Source organism: Micrasema longulum, unplaced genomic scaffold, assembly GCF_059751315.1.
Source record: "Micrasema longulum isolate JH-2025_06_02 unplaced genomic scaffold, ASM5975131v1 h1tg000718l, whole genome shotgun sequence".
NCBI lineage: Eukaryota > Metazoa > Arthropoda > Insecta > Trichoptera > Brachycentridae > Micrasema > Micrasema longulum.
In genome coordinates, this window is record NW_028277914.1 from 2,715 (window position 1) to 24,417 (window position 21,703).

General features: G+C 30.6%; 1 protein-coding gene across 1 annotated transcript in view; it reads left to right on the forward strand.

Moving 5' to 3' along the window:
* Positions 1-1,105: 1,105 nt before the first annotated feature.
* Positions 1,106-21,703, forward strand: part of CAP (Cbl-associated protein) — a gene marked incomplete at its 5' end in the record, with an annotated part of 100,029 nt that continues 79,431 nt past the window's right edge. The window contains 10 exons of the mRNA XM_088229843.1: positions 1,106-1,539; positions 2,191-2,344; positions 5,768-5,869; positions 7,524-7,651; positions 9,523-9,595; positions 9,693-9,728; positions 12,820-13,039; positions 15,818-15,932; positions 16,695-16,727; positions 21,392-21,480. Coding sequence (XP_088085969.1) covers positions 1,106-1,539; positions 2,191-2,344; positions 5,768-5,869; positions 7,524-7,651; positions 9,523-9,595; positions 9,693-9,728; positions 12,820-13,039; positions 15,818-15,932; positions 16,695-16,727; positions 21,392-21,480 — 1,384 coding nt within the window. The remainder of the gene's footprint in view (positions 1,540-2,190; positions 2,345-5,767; positions 5,870-7,523; positions 7,652-9,522; positions 9,596-9,692; positions 9,729-12,819; positions 13,040-15,817; positions 15,933-16,694; positions 16,728-21,391; positions 21,481-21,703) is intronic.

Consider the following 21,703-nt stretch of genomic DNA (forward strand, 5'->3'; position numbering starts at 1 on the left):
AAAAAAACATAAAACTTGAGTTGGCTTTTCTGAAAAGTTGCTATTTGTCACTCGGTAACTTTTTCCTTTGCAGCGTCGATATCATACTTTTCAATTTCCCCGGGTAATTGTATACATTTTAAATTGTCACCGCCGACGAAGTTTTTCGTTTAAGTTTGTAAAGCAGATTTTATATTCCTTATGGGGTGAAATGAGTTTTCAATGAGCTTAGCTTATTTCGCTCGTAATTGGCTATCGTTCGAGAAGCGAGACAAATTGAAATTCAATTTAAAATTCATAAAATCAACTTTACGTTTATCAGCCTCTCAAAAGATAAAGCGATTATGTTAAAAGTGTATAATAACTATAGTTCTCGATTATTTTAATAATATATTGATAAAAGTAGAAATATAATTGCTTTAATGGTTTTTTAATTAACGTCTAATGTGACCTAGAAAACGGGTATTGAATATATGTTCTTTATTTTGAAGGTTAAAAATAATGAACTCAATTTTGATAAAATAATAATGGGCATTTACAAAAAGAGACTCACGTCTTCTGCTTTCGATGGATTATTTCAAATGTAGGAAAAACATGTTAAAAGTACAACTGTTTATAAAAATGAAAAACATCAAATTACATTATCCTAGTTTAGAATGTGAGTTTTTTTTTTAGTTACTTTTCTCAAAATAAAATCATCTGTTTCCTAATTGTATTAGTAAATAATATAAATTTGATAGCAATTCTTGTCAGTGATTTGACAGATGACATTTTCATAACATTGTTGACTCTGTTTGATTTTTGTAATCTATTGATTTTCGAATCGCTATAAACAGTGACCTACGATAGTATGAAATAATCTATTAGTTGAAACAAACGTTGATACATATACATAATATTTTGATTAGCATTATTAGTATTTCTTAATTTAAATTCCAAGAGTAGTTAAACAATTTTTTGGCATCACAATACACGAGTACCTATTTCAAAATTAACCCCTGAAGTTTTCTGCATGATTCATCGGTTTTGAAATAAAAAAAATTCATGAGATGTTATTTATATGTATCTCAGTGCCAACATTTAAGTTATTTAATGTATTAATTAAACGATATCTCTTTTTTTTTAGGCGTTTGGTCGCCTGGCGGTTCGACCCACACTGCATCACCATCTACCAGTACAAAGCCCGCTTCATCTTCAATCCTTTCTACCTCTTCTATAATCCAGAACGGCGGTGTTTCTCCTCACAAGTCATCGGCTCCACCATCTGTTCATAAACCCTCAGCTTCTTTTAAGACTGAGATCAATGAGTCTAGCAGTAATGTAACTTCTGTCGTCAGCAACGGAATTTCTGGTGGCTCTTTTGCTCCAAAGAGCTCACGGACTGAGCAAGATTCTCCTCCTTCCAACGCTCCACCACCACCTCCACTTCCTCCGTTGCCAATTTGGAAGCCAGGAAGTCAGCCACCATCTCCAGCGCAAGAAAAGAAGCAATTTAAGCCTGTTTCGTTCGAGTCTCCAACTCTTGCGAGGAAAAATTTCCAACAGGAGGCGAAATCTGAGGCAAGTGCTTGTAGAGTAATATTATAAAAAATAAATCAACTACTTTCGCTTCATTTTTCATTCAAGGTTTTCATCGTACATGACGAACATAATATGCGTATTTACACATATATTTATTACCAGTGCAGACTTTTTAGATTGAACTAAAACAACAAAAATCTGTGATTAGTTTTTACAATATTAAAAAAAATATAAAACAATATTAAAATGGATAAAATCGACAAATTCTAGAAAATGGAAATGTCAAAAGACGAAATAATCAGCGCGCATTCATGAGAAGATGTATGAATGTAGAGGAAGCGAGGTCTATTGTAAAAACAAAATGATATTGCGTTCTTTTCTCTATGCCTACCCCTACGGCGAAATACCGCAATGATTTGTTCGTTTCGTTTTTTTTATAAAATAAAAAACGGAATGGTGAATGTTACCCAATGTGTAAAGTGGCCACTTAAACCAGTCAATGACAGATCATAACCCCTGTAAATGCCTAGACTTATATATTCCCTTATATTGGGTTCTTCATCTCTGTTGTAATATATAAACAATATCTTTAGATGTTTAGATGTAGTTAAATCCCAAGATTCATTACATTTTCGAGCTTACTTCCATCAAAATTAAGATAGTTAAAATAAGCGAGGAATTGTGTTCCAGCCTCCGCCCCCGTGGGAGTCTCGCCTGGCGGGCTCGCGCTCCGCCCCCGCAGCCCCCGGCCTGAGCGGGCTCGCCGCCCCTCCGGCGCCTCCCGCGCCCCCTACCCTCCCCAGGGCGCAGAACCCTACCATCACCCTACTGCAAAAGGCGAGAGGTAAGTTGAACTTGTATACTAGAAATTTATTACATGATGTTGCTTTAACCTCTAGCGTCCTCGGGTAGGCATATGTGGGCTTCAGGTATTTTTTTTACCACTTTTATTGTTTTTCTACACTGGAAATACTTTTAAACATCTCTCTTATATTCAGTATATTATTTGACTCAATTTAACAGCATATTAGTTGACTAAATTTAACAGTATATTATTTGACTTAATTTAACATTATATTATTTGACTCAATTTAACAGTATATTATTTAACCTAATTTAACAGTATACTATTTGACTTAATATAGAAGTATATTATTTTACTTAATTTAGCAGTATATTTTTTTACTTCATTTAATAGTATATTATTTGACTTAATTTAACAGTTTATTATTTGACTTAATTTAACAGTTTATTATTTAACTTAATTCAACCGTATATTATATGACTTAATTTGACAGTATATTATCATTTGACTTAATTTAACAGTATATTATTTGACTTAATTTAATAGTTTATTATTTGACTGCAACAGCTGCACATATATTTTATTTGGGAGAATTTAAAGGCTAATTTTTACAGCCAATATTCTGGAGTGCGAATTACTCAAAATGACGTCCAACGTTTCTATGCAGAAAACAGCCAGCCATTGAAAAGTAAAACTGAGATAATAGCACCTTTATAAAACGAGTGAATAATCAAATTAACACAACAGTTGGAATGTTTTTGACTTTGACAAATGATAAACAATTTGGACAAACTCAAAATATTGTTGATAAATCCACCTGGTTTATGAAGAAGTACAGAACTTGAAAAAATAAAATTTTCAGGTGTTGCCTAGTATGTAGGGGAAATAATTCAATTAGATGAATCTCACCCGCATAAATGAGGGTTTCAGCTCTTTAAGCACTTTTATGATAATAGTGAATAATCAAATTTACGCCAGAGTTGGAATGTTTTTGACTTTGACAAATTGTAAACAATAAATACATTACCAATATTTTGAGTTTGTCCAAATTTTTGTGGACAAGGACTGGATTCAACTCCCCGGGGAGCTATCAATATTAACATATAACAACATAATCTTATCCTCATAAATAAAGGTTTCAGCTCTTTAACTTCACACATATTAACAGATGAAAGAATTGAAGGAATATAGATGTTCAAATATGGGCAGAATGCTGAATGTTACACAGTGTGTAAAGTAGCCAGATAAACCAGCCAATGACAGGTCATAACCCCTGTAAATGCCTAGACTTAAATATTCCTTCTCTAAAATATTCTTCATCTCTGTTGTAATATGTTAATGAATACATCAGTATTTTTTATAAAACAAAAAAGAATCTAATTCTGTGTTTAACCAGTATTAATGATTTTTAATGTACTGTCAGATTTTTCTAGTGTTGTGGTTGTTTTTTGCTAATTGAGAAATGTCGTTTTTGTGATCTACACTATTTTCAGAAGGTGATTATAACAGTTATTTTTGTATGAAAACGGTGTGGCTGTTTTTAGCAGAACATCGAATCGACCTCTTTCTACGCCCGAAAACACCAATATCTAACTTTTTGAAAATTGTGGAATGGCTGCTTTCTGCAAAACTACATTCAATTTTAAAACCCTTTTGTGTTTATTTTTATTTTTTTTAAGATTTGGGTGAATAAACCAATGAGAGATTATTTATTATTAATTGGCTTTCATAATTTAACTTTTGAATCTTTGTAGAGTTATTTATTTCATAAATAAATACAGTAATATTTATTTTGTAAAAGTTATTTTTTAAAGTTTTTTTAAAAACAGTTTTAGTTTAATTTCACCACCCCTATGATAAGCAAACAAAAAGTAAGTTTTTACGGTGGTCAGGTTTGTCTTGAGCCTCAAGAAGTTAAGGCAAGAATCGCGCCATCTGACGAGGGCCCAAGACGGCAAAATAATTAGTTTTAAGAAATGGTGTCGAAGGACTCATCATAATACCCTTGTCAGCATCCGGTAGTGTATAGAACACTTAACTGGTGCACCAAATTCAAGGAGTGTCGATTATCTGTTACATATAGGTTCACGCTTTAGGTGCCAGAACAGTGAAGAACCACCCTTTTAATCAATATTTCATGTCAACCTCCTCAAGAATCGAGCCCGGGACTTCAAACAATCAGTTCACTACAAGGCGGGCTTATCACACTTGATTTATTTATTCAGGATTTTTACCTGAGAGTAACTATTTAATTAAAAGCGCTCGTCAAGGATTCTGGTTCTATTTCGCAAACTAAACGGTACTCCGATTCCGCCCGGACATAGATAATCTAAAGTCTAGTTGCACCAGTGTAAGGTTTAAAAAAGGGTTCGATAATTGTCGCGTTTTCGTCATAATGGTTTGTTTTATTTTATTATAATAAAAGTTGTGCTATTGTTAACACAAAAATTAAAAAAAGTTATGTACCCACATAAAAAAAAACACTTGTCTGAGTCTTGTACGGGGTATAAACTCTTGTATAACGGCAAAGATACAATAAAAAAGGAAATAAATAAATTAAAAATAATGTATATTTATACTCTTGACCTGCAATCCTGCATGTTTATCTATGTTCTTTTTTTTCTTAGTTAACTGTTTTGCAAACAAATATTTTTTTTAATAACGCAATATTTGCGAAGGGAATATGCAAGTAAAGGCATTTACAGGGCCTTATGACCAGTCAAGTGGCCGCTTTGAGTAGTGTGTACCATCCACCATTCTGCCATGCTTTAACATCCATGTTTCAACTATTCCATGTGTCGATTTTTGTGAAGTAAAAGAGCTGAAACCTTTATCATGTGGGTGAGGTTCATCTAGTTGAACCAATTTACCACCGAAAAGTTGAGGAAATGTGAATATTTATACATAGTCATAAACCAGCCAATGGAAGGTGATAAGCCCTGTAAATGCGTAAACTTCCATATTCCCTTCTCAAAAATCTTTTTCTTATCTGTCGCATAAAATTTCAATCTAAATATCTGCATAGGAAGGAAATTCAGCCGGTCCACAAACATTTGGACATACACAAAACATTGCAATTAGAGCTAGTATAAAAATAACGTGTCTTTCGTTTTGGAATAATTGGAATAATGTAAAATACAAAAAAAGAATTTATCCCTTTCCTAGGTTTTAACTGTAAAGGGGTCTAGATTTTCAACTGCCCGTGCGTTCTGGAGCTGCAGTATGTTGTAACCTAGATTCTACATTTATGCAAACGATTATTTTTTAATCCAAAACACGGCTTAGTCCTGTTTTGTAAAATGTACATAAAGGCTTTATTTATCTATCCGTTAATGAGCTTTGTAGCTGCAAGACGTGTTGGGGTGTTTATTGTTTAGTAAAATTGAAGCGATTCTTTCAAAACTTGATTACCTCCAAACTTTTCACTTTTATTTTTGGTAAAAATGCTCGAGGTGATTTCAGAGGGTCAGTTGCCACGAGGAGCTGCATATCTTCAGCAGGAAAGGGAGAGGGATCCACCAAGAGATAGAAGATCACCCCCAAGATACGGTCAGGGAGAACCTGGTAAGACCGATGAATTTTTTATCATTTTTTTATTATTTATTTACCATTTTTTGGTTAACATATGGTTCATTTTTTATCACATAATATATAACTTTACATGAAAACAAAAATCCCACATGGACACAGCCTGTGCGTAAGTATACTAAATCTAGAAATCCATGGTGTAAAATATACTCCCAAGTATTGGAAACTCTCGACCCTTTCGATGATTTGGTTTGAAAGTTAGGGGATTTTGAGCATCAAGGCACAAAGTTGTGATGGGTTTTTTCAGTCTTGATTTTAAAACTCATAGTGTACCTATTTAGCTTATCTACAGTTACCTGAAGACCTCCGACTGAATCGTCAATAATTATAACCGCATCATTGGCATACTCTAGGTCCCAGAGTTTTTTGAAAAATGTCTGTCTTCCGATTCAATCATACAAGCAAGCAATTATTTTTTTCATTATGAGTTGATTACATTTCTTTCTCAACCAACCAAATTTATTTAGGAAAACCGCGAGCAAGTATTTACATTTACAACTCTTAATGTCCCTTTCACTGTCGCATTTAACCCAACATTGTTCCGAATCATCGTCGTGGAGATAGACGGGCAGGCTATCTCCGCGGAACGATGATTACCTCCACCACCGCGTGCGGCCGCATTATTCTCGCGTGAACGCGCACGGATATGACCTCAGGACAATAGCGATTTGATCGACGTGTACGAGTCGCTCCCACGCATTTTTTCAGATGAAAATAGCTGCGGAAAAAATCATTTTTATTATTTATTTTGTTCTTTAACAATTCAAATACATCTTGGTATAAAATATATTATTTTTTTCGTGAACTCGCTCGTAATAAAGGCAGTCGTGTATTCATTTTCGCAGCCCTCGCGTGTGAACTGCGGAAGAATTTTCCTATTGTCCTCTCTTTTTGTCCTACCCGGTCGCTGCTCATGGAGCTCGGACAGGATGATTTTGTCCGATCTATCGTATTGTCCACGTGTGAACGATACTTTAGGAATAAAATTAAACTTTGAATGACTTCGAATTTACTATTGATTCTCCTCTCCTTTTAACTATGAAGAACTTTGTGTATTTTAAATGTATTTTAAGTAAATTTATTTAGCCGAAATAATTCTAGAACTTAAATGTTCGTAAATAAAACAAAATGTCATTTTTAATAAAGAAAGCATTAACTTTGTGCAGTCAAACACTTTATTAAATGTTCCTTTACATTAACCTACATTTATCATTTCATATTAATTCCATTTGTCATCCCACCTTACCGCCTACATACTTATTTTGAAATAGTATTGGTCATTGTTGATTTATCTTTTTTTTTTTAAATCCAGGATGAAAAATAAGTATCGTAACTTCTTACTTGTATTCTGTAATTTTCTCTCAATATATTATATTTGACATTCTCATATGTAAAAAAAAATATATTCGGTATATTCACGGGTAACTTTAGGGGGGACACATTACTTTTAATGTTTCATATTTTGTAAAATGTGAATAAACAAGTAAACAAATTTAACTTATGACAAAAAAGCCTAAATAAATACTTCTTTCTGTTAATTATAAATATTGTTTACGAGCGAATCATTGATATATTCTAATATACGTTTTGTTAGAGATTAACACTAAGCATTTTATTAATTGTGTTTTAGTATATTCCTTGAGAAGAGATTACGCCAGCGATACGGAGAGTAGCAGTAGGCGCAAAATGGTAGAACCCCAGAAGTATGACGGGATCGGACCAACTACCAAAGAGGGGATGCCAATTGTGCTGAGATCTGTGAGTCAAATTAATTATGAATTAACATATCTTAAAGCAGCACTGCTTAATGGCATACGAGTATATGTTAATTAAATTTAGTGATAGATACGATACTAAAAAGGTTAAAACAATTTTTTTTGGCAAAGGCCAAAAAATCTCTTAAATAAGACGTGAATTAAAGTCGCAATTTAATAATTATAACTAATGGCATAAAAGGATGGGGAGGAACTTATAAATCAATATTAAAACCTCTCGAATCTGCTTAAAAATGTATTATTAAAATAATTTTTTAAAAGTCGTTCAGATACCCCAGCGTCAAGTTGTTCGAGGAATTTGATATTTTAGATATAAGGGAATTATATATATCTAGAATAATTATGTTTGTGAAAGCAAATTATTCTACCGAATCCCAAAAAAAACACTCCCACACTACCAGAAGTCAAACTAAAGGATGGATCATGGGGTCTACCACGACTTCTGAATTCGGGCAAAGATATCTTAGGTTTCTGGGCCCCAAAATATTCAATATGTTACCCAAACATTACAAAACCAGTACACAAATTCGTAATGAATTGGTTACTGGATTTAGGTAAAGAAAAATCGGAAAACTTACGAAAAAACATTCTAAAATAATAAATGGTATACACATATTGTATAACTTTATAATAAATTAACTAGTAAGGTAGTCATGTTATTGTTTATTTTTGCATAAAAATGTCTGCCTTAAAACAGGTTGTACCTAGTTAGGCAGACTAGACATAATCCAGAGAAATCTATTATCTAAGTATGTATGAAGTAGATAAAGAACTTGTAATTTTTGTTAATAAACCATTATTATTATTAATTTAAAAACTGAAACAGTTTTTCATCATTGGTTTCGTATTGTCTATGAATAGACTGGTAAAAATGTGTGCTGTTATAGGAAATTTTCGAGATGTTTCCAACAAAGTGCCAAATTTTACTATTCTTCATCATTCCCTTTCCGCACCTAATGGTGGATAGGGCACTGCATTGGTACACCAATCGCAGCGTATCTTGATCATTTTTGTTACACGAAGGTAAGGTGATCAGTCTTTCGCTTCAGGTACCAGTCCAGGGATTATGAAATATTCTAGTCGTAAAAACACCCTTTTAAATAATATTTCACCGACAGTTAGTCGGCTTTGTGGTGTACTATAAGTAATAATTTAAAATAACCAACGAGTCATCTGAGTTTTTTTGTTAAATTCTTAAAACTATTTTTAAATAGCCAATAATATTTTTTTTTTCATATAGACATGCATCTTTATTAATTATAAAAATTGATTTTATTTTATTACTAGACTAAGTACCTCTAATGTATTTAATTAATGAGCTATATCACTATGGAAAAAATATATTCACTGTTTTAGTTTCAATTTTCGTTTCTAAATACTTTTATTTTATTTATGCGTTGTATGTTAAAATTGTAGTTTTTTTCCCAAACAAATAATATTCTTAACAAATTTTGTCAAAAAAGTGTTGATATTACTGCGCAATATCCAAAAACAATAAATAATTAATAAATAAAATGTCAAAATCAAGTTTTACACCTATTGAGTTCAGATCTCAACTGAAATTGCACTCCTTACGTTTGACATACCGTTAAGTTCATAATCAGATCGTTTAATTTGTAAAATGCTATGTCAAAATTAAAGCTGTAAAATGTTTTCATTAGAGTAAAATTGTAAAGCGCCCTTGAGGTAAAGCGCTATGAAAATTTCCAAAAATTAATATTTATGATCAGTGAATAGTTAACACTTCCAATAAAACATATATCTATTGATGTTCTGTCTTGTTTACACTTTACTTTAGTAATGTTTGTTTTCAACTCAAAAGTGTATTTTAAAATATTTTAAAAATAATTTCAGGAAGTAAAGGAGGGCAATCAATCAAAATGGTACAAGAAGATGTACGACACTATCCACAGAAACAAGTTCGACGGTAATGATCTTTTTACACGAATTATACCATTGACATTCCAACAAATATTTAAAAAATTTCACATTACCCACTATTCCGAATTATTTTATTTTTCCAGACGATTATGTGACCGTCCGATACAAATCGCGTAGAGGTGAATATGCTGTACATTGGAAATTATTTCCACTATTTTTTAAATTTCTAACATTTACGCATCGGTGGTAGATTATTAGGGGTTGAATTCATGAATATTACTTATTAAAAGTAAACACAACGTAGTTAACATTCAACTTAATCACTATACATAATTCAGTAGAATTGTTTTACTAAAACTACAAACTAATATTAGACATAGCAAAAAAATGTTTATCAAACAGTGCTTTGTTGGTTTGACTCAAGGTGCAAAATTCATCACTACGTACTGCTAAAATATAATTTTGAGAAGATTCTTGAACGTTGATTTTACAAATTATAACAATGAGGTCTGTGATTAAATTTAATATTTAGATTTATCGCAGTGTTATTACGAATTAATGACGTATGTTTTTAAAAAATGCCTAAGATTCAGCGAATTCATCCCCGTGTTTTTTGGTGTGCGATTTTTTATGCTTTATTGGCTTAAGTTCTGGAATTTACGAGAGCTATTTTTATAGAATTCGATTATTTTGATGGTGATTTATGTTTCAATTATAATTTACTGGTGATTTATTAATATTATCTTTTTTTTATCATTATCAACCACTTTTTTATCAATTAAAAAAAATGTATTCGTTGTGAAAACTGTCCTAGGCATTCGATTTTTACTGTTTGCCTTTCTTTTTAAAACGAATTATTTTATATAAATTTTATACTTGAAGCACTAATTTTGTGGTTATTCATTATAATAAAATAAATAAAACAGCTTTGTTTTAATTCATACAATGAAAAAAATAATTAATAACCAAATAAACAATATTTCTTTTAGTCTACTCCTGTCTCGTTTCGAAAATAATTACATCAAATTACCACCCTTTTAGGGAAAAAAAGACTTGATTTGCTGATGTATTTAGTAAACATGATAAAATTAAAAAAGGAAAAAATTCATAAGTTACGTACACCTCGACGAAGAAGCTTGTTTGCTTTAAAACCGGTCGGTGGAAAAAAAAATAGTGGTTAAAAACTAAGTTGTTTTATTTATTTTTTGATTTAATTTTTTCATTTTATATTTTCATAATCAAATTATGAAATTTTGTAAGCAGTCTTTATACAACTGATACAATATACTTGTTATTTTATTAAAAATCTTTCGGAGGGTGCATTAACTTTCTAAAAAGTAATATTTTGGAACAATTTATACATATAAAGATAGAAACATATCTTCGAATAAATTAAAATAAGTGCTTTTTGTTTATTTTTACTATCCCAATTTAATTCAAATACTTGATCATTATACTTACATAAAATAATATCATTTAAAAAAATTCTCCTTAACTGTCACCTAGAATCTCATTGTTGTTAAGTGCATTTTCATAAGTACCACTTTACTATAGTCTTTTGTTTATTGTTTACACTAATTTGTATCATACAAACAAATAAATACACATTTTTAGAAATAAACGTAGGTATTCACTATAAAAAATAGTAAGAAACTAACAATGCAACAATTGCATATTGTATTGTGAATGCACAATAATAGTAATAAGAAGAATGCGTTTTATACAACAAAGTAAAATATTTAAAACTATTTTTCTAATGCTTCAGCCTGTATATGTACATAAATGCTTAAAGCTCTTTATTATATTTATTACAACACTATTAAAAGTAATGCCGTTCATCAAAATATCAGTCATAATCAAGTTTTTCAAATACATTTTCCAATTTTATTTTTAATACCAATAAATGTATTTTTTATTTGTTTTACATAAGTAAAGTAACTATACTTAACTTGCGTCGGCTCATTTTTTATTATAATTATTAAATATTATGAAACGCCGCGCCATCCGAAATTTTTATCAATTTTATTTTTTTAACGGCCGCTAAGATTCCACTAAAAATCATAGTCAACTCACGTAAATCATAGTAGTTTTTAAGCAAGGTTTTTTTGTAAGCAAGGTTTTTTTGTAAACCTGGGCCCCGATTATAATGTATATCATTATTTATAAATTATCTTTAAATTAAAGCGAAAAATGAAATGTGCCCACATTAAAAAAAAAAACATGTTCAATGAGGAAAACCAATGTTTTTTTTTAGTTTTTTTAAAATTTATTAATAGACTATTGAACTAACCCAAAAAAATTAACTCCGCGTCCGACGTCAGAGGTTCTGTCAGTTCTCCCGATTGGTTCGTTTAAGGTAAGCAAGCCGTATATCCTTCACACCTCTCATATCATTGGTTGGTTCATATGAACCGGTGACGTCGTTCAAAGTAGTGCGTTTTTATATTTTTTTTCCTACATTTTCAAAAAACTTTGCAGTAAAATTCAATGCTCTAATTTTTATTGCGTGCAAAATAACATTTTTATATCCAATTTCCCGTAGGGCTGAAGTTCCTTATTACAAATAACTGGCAAATATTTTTTTACAAATATGCACATTTTCAACAGGAAATTTGGTTTAATTTTATTTCAAAATCCATTAACTCGCCATTGTGATCGGGGCTCTGGGTGTAACAATTTGCCACGGGCCCTCTTACTCAGAGTTGCAGTGCTAAAAACGCGTGTTTTTTTATCTTCGACATTAAAAAAATAGAATTAGACACCTTAATATGAATTTAATTGTCACCAATGATTTTCAATTGTTGAAAATTTTAATATATATTTATCGTTTACATTTTTTTATTTAAATACAATATATTGTTAATACAATACAGTTTACCGCAATCTGACTAAAATTCCCCATGAAAATACCACGACTATCCATAAGGACATACCACTTTGTAAACAATAAGTCTCAAAAATAAACGTAAACAATAACTCGTCGGCTTTCTGGCACAAGCCGATATGCAATTTTTTATGAAAAATTAGATGTGGTTCATAAATGGCGTCAAATAATCTTTGTTTAAAAAATCAATGAAAATATTTCGTGTGTTGAAATATGGGTATACTACAAAAAAGTCAGTAAATTAAATGGATTTTCTTCTAATATTTTTGAAAAGAACCGTTTATAATATTAGACAAATAATCACAAAATCAAATCAAATTAAATTGGAAGAAAAAAAAGTATTTTTCGTATTCCAAACGATTTCTTTAATTTCTATTTGTCTTCAGCCCACCCCTCCGCCCTGCACCCCGGGCCGCGTACCAACCAGTACGCGTACTTTGACCCCCGCTCGGGGTACCTCAGCGAGCCAGAGGGAGGTAAGGGCTGGGTCAGCGACGCCTACGACAGTGATGCATCTGCCAAAGTTCCCGGCAGGAGACATTCTACCCTGGATAGGAGAGGGAAGGAGAATGAGGTGGTCAGCGAATATATGCCTAGTGTTGGGAAGTAAGTAGATCAAAGTACTATGCACCTCTTCTGTGGAGACAGCCATCTATCTAGAAGTTTAAGACGTAGATTTAACTGTTATAATCTACTTCAACATAGAAATACAATGCATAAATCAATATTAAAACCTTTATAATCTGCTCAAAAATCAATTATTAAAATAATTTTTAAAAAGCCTTTCAGATACCCCAGCGTTAAATTCGAGAAATTAGATATAAGGCAATTATATATATCTAGAATAATTATGTTTGTGAAAGCAAATTATTCTACCGAATCCCCAAAAGAACATTCCCACACTACCAGAAGTCAAACTAAAGGATGGGTCATGGGGTCTACCACAAACTCTGAATTCAGGCAAAAAAAAATCAGGTTTCTGGGCACCAAAATATTCAATATGTTACCTAAATATTACAAAACCGTGACCCGAATTCAATTAAATAAATTTGTAATAAAATGGTTACTAGATTTAGATAGAGAAAAATCGGAAAACTTACTAAAAAACATTCTAAAATAATAAATGGTATACATATTGTATAACTTTATAATAAATTAACTAGAAGGTGGTCATGTTATTGTTTATTTTTGCATAAAAATGTCTGCCTTAAAACAGGTTGTACCTAGGCCTAATCCAGAGAAATCTATTACATTAGTATGTAAGTAGTAAATAAAAAAATTGTAATTTTTGAAAGTAAATCGTTATTATTTTATTATTAAATTATTATTATAATTATTATAAACACTGTTTTTATGGGCCAGACCGCAAAACTTCAGAGAAACTTTTCTCACGGTAAACTTTTAAAAAATCTCTATAAAATTTTTCCAGAAAGTAATTTAGAAAATATTTATAAATTTATAATCCCAAAATGTAGTAAATCTTTGATTTCTCGGGCTACCATCCCTTCCGCAAACCCCTACCTCTCCTCAACAAAAAAAAGAGGTTAAAACGTTTTTGACCAACGAAGCGATACGCACCAGACGCGGACTAGTGAAGCAACTGGGTTGAAGAGGGGTAGGAGTTTGTGGAGGGACTGCTTGTCCGAGAAATTAAGGATTTACGACGTATCGACATAATGTATAAATATGTATTTATATTTTTAATGGCTTATTGGAAAAAAATATTAGTATTTTTTTAAAGCTTACCACGAGGAATGTTCGTATGAAGTTTCACGATCTGGCCCTGAAAAACCGTGGAATATGTACTTCTGAATAACCTTTTTTTCCGCACAAAGATGCCGATTTATTTTGTTATATATTTATTTGACTTTTTGTACGCACGTATTTGTACATTGGTGGGTTTGGTAAGGGACTTATTGTCAAATTTTCCAAAACAATTGAAAAAATAATAAGTTCTTTCATAACCATGCAACAAGAGGATTTTAAAATATAAAACTGGAAAATATATTTTTTTAATGTCTCAAAACTGCCTTATGTACAAGGAAATAAAATTGTTTGAAGAAATGTCTGAAAATGTAAAAAATTAAGATAGTGCAAACATATTTAAAATTTAATGTAAAGAGTATATGTGTAAAAAATACTAGGTTAGATGTAATATAAAAAGTGAATATACATAAGTTAATATAAATGCATATACAAAAGGACAGTGTGAATATTATAAATTAGGATAGTAAGTGTGCAATAGTGATAAATAATGTTAGAATAAGTAAAGATATTGCGTTGCAAACATTATTTTATTTTTATTTTATTTGGGGAACCAACAGTTCTACATACATATTTATAGTAAACAAACAGATATATGTAGTGTACAAACTCGGGACCAATAACAGATTTTCACAAAGTACACAAAATTAGTAAAGAAAATATATTACATATTAAATAAATACAAATAAGTTTATACATATAAAAATGTTATTTTCATGTACTCGTAAATATTTTTTGATAATCAAAGTTTTATTTTTTTTAAGAACGGTAAGTTTTTGTAAATTGGGCGGGATTAGGACAAGGATGCTTGATAAAGAGGGGATAAGGAGAGGAAGGGAGATGTACATGTTTATTATTATAATGTCTACCAAGTTACACAATGCATTTTTAGAGTAAGTTTTAAATCTGACAGAGTGATGTTTGTGTAATCTATATATTTGAATTTTGTATTGTACACTGAAAAAGTCCCACGAAAAAAAGCATTTTTAGCATAAGATGTTTTACTTATTGGTACATGAAACACCTGGTACCGCCTACAAATTAATTCTATTAGACAATTTTTATCGTAGAACTAAATAAAAATTAAAAACAGAAATTTCTTGTGACCATTCAAAATAAAATAAAACAGTGTTGAACAAGCAATGTGTATTTAAATAATAACCTAATCTTTTGTTATTAAATTTGGTAAATTACAACAATGGTCATAGGCTATTGTGATACAATTTAATATAGTTTTTGCTATCATTCAATATGGTCATGGGGATGAATGTCTGACCAAGGCTTTCCATGTAATTTTACAAACTCACATTCAAAGGGACAGTGAAAGTAACAGAGTTAAGTTCAATTAAAATTGCGAAATATGAAATTGAAAATTGTAATACATTAGATGATTAGTTAACTGTCAATTTTTATATATGAGTGAAACCGGTGAAAAGTTCGGGTATGTGGAGGAAGTACTTTCACTTTATGTTAATTGATTAATATCGACACTTGTCTTCAATGGGAAAAAGGAATAAAGATATTAAAAAAATTGTTTGATAATCAATAAAATAATTCCAAATCAAAAAAACCTTTCGAAAATTTTGAAGTAATTAACGTAAAATAAACATTTTTTTAAAGATACAGCACTCTCGCGTCAGCTAAGGCAAGTCAAGAAGTCTACAAAAACCAGCCAGGTCGCATTGAGGACTATATACCAGGACGATCGTCTGTTGTTGACAAAGAAGCGAAACAGGTAAACCATCTTAACAATAGCTTTCAATGGGGCAACCACACAACTAAATCACCTAACATATTTACACTACACAGTTGCCTGAAATGTGGCATATAAATATTGTTAAAATAATAAAAAAGCTTTTTAATAAGCAAAGTGCTTTTGATTTATGCAATCATTCATTCTGTAGTTAATTATATTGACTAAAAATACACTTTTTCACGGATACATTCTACTAAAATAATGAAATGTATAGGGTAGATTGCCAGTTGTTGGACGTATTCATATTATGGACATAGTCAATGACTATATTACTCACCAAATTTTATTTTGGTAGTCATTTTGTCTTTTAATACAATAATTACCACATTTGACTAAGTGTAAACATACCTAACGTTTAAGACTGTTTCTTGAATTATTATTATTAACAATCAAGAATGCTGTGGCAAATAATATTCAATCATACTTAATATTAAAACTATTATCTAGCTCAGTGTTTATACTTTTAACAAATATACCTTTGAGGTGATTTTCACAAAAATGGCGCCATATAAATTATCCAACTATATATACATATATCCTCACGAAACATTGGTCAATTGATTGTATGCTGAGATAAACGAGTACTTTTAATACACATACACATGTTTTTTTGCTGTCACTTTCACATTTACTCATACGTTTGAATTTTATTTTTTAGTCATGGGAATCCACATAGGCTTTTTTGTGTATGTCTGTGATTATTTTATGGTAAATCACATTTTTTCGTGTCTTTCTTTCTAGTGGTGGGACGAGGTTATGGACATATTTGATGGGGTACGATATCTTTAATATAATATAATATTATTATACTCAATCATAAATATATACTTACATAAATTAAGAAATAAACAAAGCACAAATAGATAACACATAGTGTAAGAACACGTTTTTGTTGTCAAGAATAGATTTAGATTTTTGTAGATGAAATTATTTATATACATATACCTACCATAAATGTTTTACGAAGATTATTTTATAACTAGATGTTTTTTTCCTTAAATTAAAATATTAAATATCTATGTTTCAAATTCATAACAAATTGAATGACGTAGTTTAACCAAACATTTCACTTTGAATTATTTCGTGAAAAGGTACTTTACAATTAAATAAAATATTCGATATCGGAAATTTGTATTAAATTTAAATAAACTATTAGCAACTATAACAATATTACACTAGATACACTATTCTGCTTTCCTTGTTAACAATTGCTTGTATATCAGCTAAATCATAATACCCAATCAAGAAATATGGATGTTTAAACATAGGCAGAATGGTGAATGTACGCACTCAGAGTGTAAACCAGCCAGTGATAGGTCGTAAGCCCTATAAATGCCTAGACTTCCATATTGTCTTCTCTAAAATGTTTTTCATCTCTGTTGTAATATGTTATAAAACATAATATTGTGTAATACACATTAATATACTTGTTTCAACTTTAATGAGATGACGTATTTTAATTTCGTATTTTTGTTCAAAAAATAATCTGTAATCCATGTTTTATTTTTGGTTTGGTACTAATTCATTGGTTTTGGAAAATATGTCATTAATCATACACAATTCATTTACATAAAAAAAAATATAATTACAATATGTTTTAATTATATACATTTTATCAGATTAAATTATAAAAGTTTGTATCAAAAGTCCCAGCAAATCACTCTCAATTGGTTTATTAGCCGATGCAATCATTTGAAAAAGATTATTTTTTTTACGTAGAAATACTTTCTACCTCGTAGTGCAGGGCCATTTGGCTATCATGCAGAAGATTTCAGGGTTGATTATTGACAGTACTTAAAAAATTTAAATTATTTAAAAACGTTTCTTAATTCTTATATGTATATGTATATTACAAAAGTTATACTATCCTGGCAAATCAAGCAAAAAACTCATTATTTTGCCTTCGCATTCCAAATGATCGAGAATCTTATCAATTTGTTTATTTTTGAATAAAAGTATAAAAAAGTAAAATAAAAAAATTGTAAAATAAATAACTAACACTATTTTATTAGCATTATACATTTTAAATAAGAGGTTTTTTTTATCATTCATATTTTTGTACTTTGTTACTCACAGCACTATAAAATCTTCACATTAATACACACATAAGTCCATGTTGTTCCTTTTTTAAATTTTGTGTCACCTAACCCGATTGGTTTGTCCCTTTCACCTGGACTGGTGGTGCCTTTTTCAACGGGTCCGTATTAAGTGGTTGGATGAAAATTCCCCTTTGCCGCCCTACAGCACCCTTTTTGCGAGGGCCGTCCAAAGGAGTGTAAGATAATGTTAACCTTTCCCTTAACACCACTTCTTTACACGTCATGTCATGTCATGTGGCTTCTATGTTGTCCCATACCAGTTATTGTCCATGCGCATTTTATGTTTAATTACCCTAGATCTTGTCCCAATCATACCACGTATTTGTAAAACAATAAGTGAAGTCAGACATTTTGGTCACTTAATCTAACACTAGATGTGCATGTTTATAAAAGGCATGATTTATTTTAATTCAGGTACAAAATACGCATTTGGAAGTTGTAAAATAATGTTTTTATCGCATGTCAACCATAATTTTATAATGTTAACTAAGTACAAATAGCACTTAAATAATTAACATTTGTTCTAATTTATACCTATATTATGTAACTATGCAAGGTACTATTAAAACATTGTTTAACGAATATTAACCTAATAACATACTGTGCTAAGTTTGAGTTCTATTTGAGGTGACTGACCGTAACCAGATTTTCAGCCAAAACTGAAACCGAATTTTGGCTTCTGTTGTAATTTCGGCTGAAACCGAAATCGAACCCGACGTTTATTTCAACAAATCAAAAGTCACATCCAAAACGTCTAAAATTAGGCGTTTTTATTGTTTAGGCTGTGGTCTGGTAAAACAAACGCTAAATAAGGAAATCATGCGATTTTGCCATTTTCAAAACTAATCTTTTTTTTTAATCGCGTAATACTAAAAAAATAAAATAACATAAACTAGATAAAAACAATAATTTTTAATTGTATTTCGGTTAAAAAATATACTTAAAAGTTTTATGTAACTAAAACATATTTTTTTAGACCGGCAGATTACGCCATTTCAAATTTAGACTTAACTTAGGTATTTGGGATCTCAATAAAGACTAAGTACCAAACTAAAATTAATTATAGTCATTATGCTACATACTACGATCATATATATATATATATATATATTTTGAATAGAAATTCTAGAGCTCATAATATTTACTCAAACATTTAAATTTCAGACCATTTCCTAAAAGTTGTAAATAACTTCTGCTGGAAAAATAGAGATCTAGTTGTGGTAGACTGTGATTTGAACCTGGGACCTTTGGTCCGTGAGTCCGAAATACTACCACTGGACCACAACCCGGTTCATGTAATGCTTATATGTAACAGTTCTTCAATGTACGCTATAAGCACTTTAACTTATTAACTTTTAAGGAATTACAAAAATATAAATATGAAAGATCTCAGAACTACTAATTATAGTCAACAAATCACGGGTCATGCGGCCTAGTTATGAGCCATAAGATGCACCCGAGTACAGCCGAACGTAACCCGACACATCCCGACCGCAGGTTTCGGATGAGATTCAGCCAATTTTGGTCCGAAACCGAAACCGCGAACGAAACTCATTTTATTGGTCAAAACCGGCCAAATCCGAAACTCTGGTCGGTCATTATTTATTTGGTCATAATAAGTGGATTTGCTGGAAATTTATAATATGGAAGTAAAGAAGGAAATCATTTTGTTTGGTTTTACTTGTTCGTATTTATTTGACGTTTGATCATCAGAGTGGCCATATATGGAGAAAAGTTTAGTCACACGCAAAAAAATGATATCCACTAAACCACTCTCTAGGTAGATATGATTCAAAATGGCACCCGGTGGCCATAACTTATATTTCGACATGATCTCCATTATTAATGCTTATGTTTTTTTATTGCACTAATAAAATATGAACATCTACATTGCAAATGTTCTTGGTTAAAGCACGTTGGGCTTACACATTCGTTTTAATATTATTATAATATTTTATTTATTTTACTTTTTAAACGGAATGAAAATGTGTTTGTTTGTTATCTTGTTATTGTCATCAACAATAAAAATATGCATGCATTTCATTACTAATCTATTTTCATAAGTTCTAATGTAGGTTGATTTGAAAAAATATATTTTACTATTTTTTAACACAAAACAGGCAAAATAATATTTTAATTGACAAAACTAATTATGAAAATTTTCTAAATGTTCTTTACTGAAAGCATGTTCCTTTTTGAAAACATCAGAAAAACCCGAATATATTAATTCGAATTCGATGCCTTAAGCAATGTTTTTTTTCTTCTTTTTACCAATGAATTAAAAAATATGAAAGTATAAAAAATCTTCCTTTAAATTAATGTTAGTAAATTTAAGTATTTAACCACTTACCGGCTTTTATGTCTACCGGTTTCGAGACGTACCCGGCTCTTCGTCAGGACACTCACTACATAAACATACAAATACTAAAATACACTATATCACCTTGACCGTCACCATAGTATACATAGTATCTACGAAAAAATACATAAATTACCTGCAGAGTTAAAGGGGATGCAAACACCACCATGTCGGAACATTCAGGGATATATCGCAGAATTTGTGGGGAAGGGGTTAGGAAGGGGTAAGGAAGGGGTTGCGCGTTGCTTAGTGGTTGCACGCCGTTACACGATTGGTTAATTTTTAGAATAAAAAAGTGGGCTTTATTGAAAAGGTTTTTTTTTTTTTTTTTTCTTTTGTTTTTTTACAATATACATAAGAGGTAAAACAGAGTATTAAAAAAATAAAGCATAATTACATAGCAATGAAATACATATTAATAGTAAAAATGGTAAACAAAAAATCCCACAAAGGCATGGCCTGTTCGTGGGTATACAAGAAAATGTTAATGAATTTTCGCTCTTAAAATAAAAAAAAAATCGATAGTTACAATATTTTTGTGTAACATAAAAAAGAGAGAATAAAATATTTTGTAAAAGATTATTTGGTATAGCTTTTTCATTATTTGAATGTAACATTTTTTATCCTAAACATAGTGGTGTATGCATCATCTTTGACTCTGCATGTAATTTTTGTATTTTTTCATAAATACCATGCCACAGTGACGGTAAAGATGATAGTGTATTTGAGTATTTGCATATTGGTGCAGTGAGTGTCCTGACAAAGAGACGGATACGTCTCGAAACCGGTAGACACAAAAAGTCGGTAAATGGTTGAAAACTAATATTTATTAACAATACTTAAAATGTTTGATAACAAAGTTAATGCTTTGAACATAAAAAATAACCTTCCTTTTATTCGCGGAGGGTAAACTAATTTTATATAATATTTATAAGATTGTTGGTAGTATCCATAATTATATTTCTGTTTTGATTTTTTAGCAATTGGCGAATGCATCTGTCAACCATCCGCAAATCAACAACAAGCAAAGTGTGTCAACGTCTGCTATTTCAAAGTCTTACATGGCACGGTACGCTATAATGCTATATTAATTTTAGCATAACTTGTGTTTTTTATCCTAATTTAAAAATTAAATTGAAAATAATTTGAAACTAAATGTAAATATTGAAACAATATTTTGATTTTGTCCAAATTTTTGTAGACGAGAACTGAATTCATTCCCTGGGGAGCTGTTCATATAAACATATTACAACCGAAATAAAGAACATTTTAGACTAGTTTAAGTGTTATAA